The 1,541-nt window shown below is 46.7% G+C and overlaps 1 protein-coding gene across 1 annotated transcript; it reads left to right on the top strand.

Annotated features, from left to right (window-relative positions):
• The first annotated feature begins 217 nt into the window (after positions 1-217).
• On the top strand, positions 218-1,194 carry LOC110038296 (proline-rich receptor-like protein kinase PERK2). The gene is made up of 2 exons (XM_020743087.1): positions 218-317; positions 365-1,194. The coding sequence occupies exons 1-2, from the start codon at positions 224-226 to the stop codon at positions 1,021-1,023; spliced, it is 753 nt and encodes a 250-aa protein (XP_020598746.1). The 5' UTR covers positions 218-223; the 3' UTR covers positions 1,024-1,194.
• The last annotated feature ends 347 nt before the right edge of the window (positions 1,195-1,541 follow it).

Raw genomic sequence — 1,541 nt, 5'->3', positions numbered from 1 at the left:
ATTTTAAATTTTAAAATTTGAAATTTCAATTAAGTCATTTAATTTCATCTAATTAAATTCATTTAGAATTTATTATCAGCCTGTGGAAACTATTCAATTCCCCGCCCCTTACCGACTATCTGGAATTTGAGGGATACAATTTCCGCCGGGGCTTCGCTTTCCACCCTTTCGGCTCTCTCGCTCACCTCACCCGCTCCTCCTCTATTTGGACCCCGCTCCTCTTATGCGAGCAAAAACGTTCGCCTTCCTCGCTCGACCGAACATACCCGTTCGCCTTCATCCGATTGGACCTCCCCCTGCTCCCTTCTCCTCTCGTGCCTGCTCCTCCTCCGCTCGATCTCGCTCTCCCTCTGCGCTCTACAACTCTCTCCAGCTCGACAGCTCTTCTCTCCCGCTCGCCTTCCTCCTCGCACACGACTGAGCCCCGCTCGAAGACAGGTTCAACTCCTCTGCTCGATCCCGCTCTACCTCTGCGCTCTACAGCTCCTCTCTCCCGCTCGACAGCTCCTCTCTGCCGCTCGCTCGCCTTCCTCCTCGTGCACGACTGAGCCCCGCTCGCTGCTTCCTCGCCCGACAGATTCAACTCCTCCGCTCGATCCCGCTCTACCTCTGCGCTCTACAGCTCCTCTCTCCTGCTCGAAAGCTCCTCTCTCTCGCTCGCCTTCCTCGTGCACGACTAAGCCCCGCTCGCTGCTTCCTCGCCCGACATATTCAACTCCTCCGCTCGATCACGCTCTCACTCTGCGATCCGCTCTCCTCTCTCCCGCTCGACAGCTCCTCTCTCGATCCTGCCTCCGTTCTCTCAGTACCGAAACTACCCGACTCCCTTTCCATAAATCCTCGCTCGACTCCCTCCCCCGATTGAAGCTCCTGCTCACCTCCCTCGGCTTCCCATTCTCGACCGAAGCACCCTCACACTCGCCTCCTCACACAGAAGCTTTTCCTGCATCCTCTACTGCAGTCCCAGATTTGTGCCTCTTATATAAGTCTTATCCTGAATCTAATAATCAGCTGGCTGTTTGAGATATTCCTTCATACAGATTAAACTCATCATCACCATTATCCTTATACTAATTGCTTTGATTGGTTTTATGAACTTCCCTTACCTTTGAATCTTGAACGTGGATTTTTTTTTAAGAAAGAAAAGAGGATGGATTAAAATGTGATTATCACAGTTAGAGAGTTTCTTGCTATGCGAGCTATTCACTGTTTTACATCATCATGAATGAGGAATTATTTTGTGTAAAAAGTTGTTATATAAACTTGTTATTCATGATTATTTTATGCAAATCTGAAAATAACGTTAACATAGAAAATCTTGGATGAATTTAAACACCAAATCTACCTACAATTTGCTGAAGTTGGAGTCTACGGCTGACCTAGCATTCAGTCGTTGGATTTATTTTTAATTACATGCATGAAATTGCTTTGAAAGGATTGAAGATTTAATTGAGCACCTGCTTAAAGTTGTATCCAATTGTTAAAGGTTTTAATTAGTTTATGCATATTTGGGAAGCATCAATCAATTTTCTTTCTTCTGC

This window comes from Phalaenopsis equestris, unplaced genomic scaffold (genome assembly GCF_001263595.1).
Source record: "Phalaenopsis equestris unplaced genomic scaffold, ASM126359v1 Scaffold232402, whole genome shotgun sequence".
NCBI lineage: Eukaryota > Viridiplantae > Streptophyta > Magnoliopsida > Asparagales > Orchidaceae > Phalaenopsis > Phalaenopsis equestris.
Note: the sequence above shows the minus strand (reverse complement) of the source record. Positions and strands in the feature narration are given on the sequence as shown.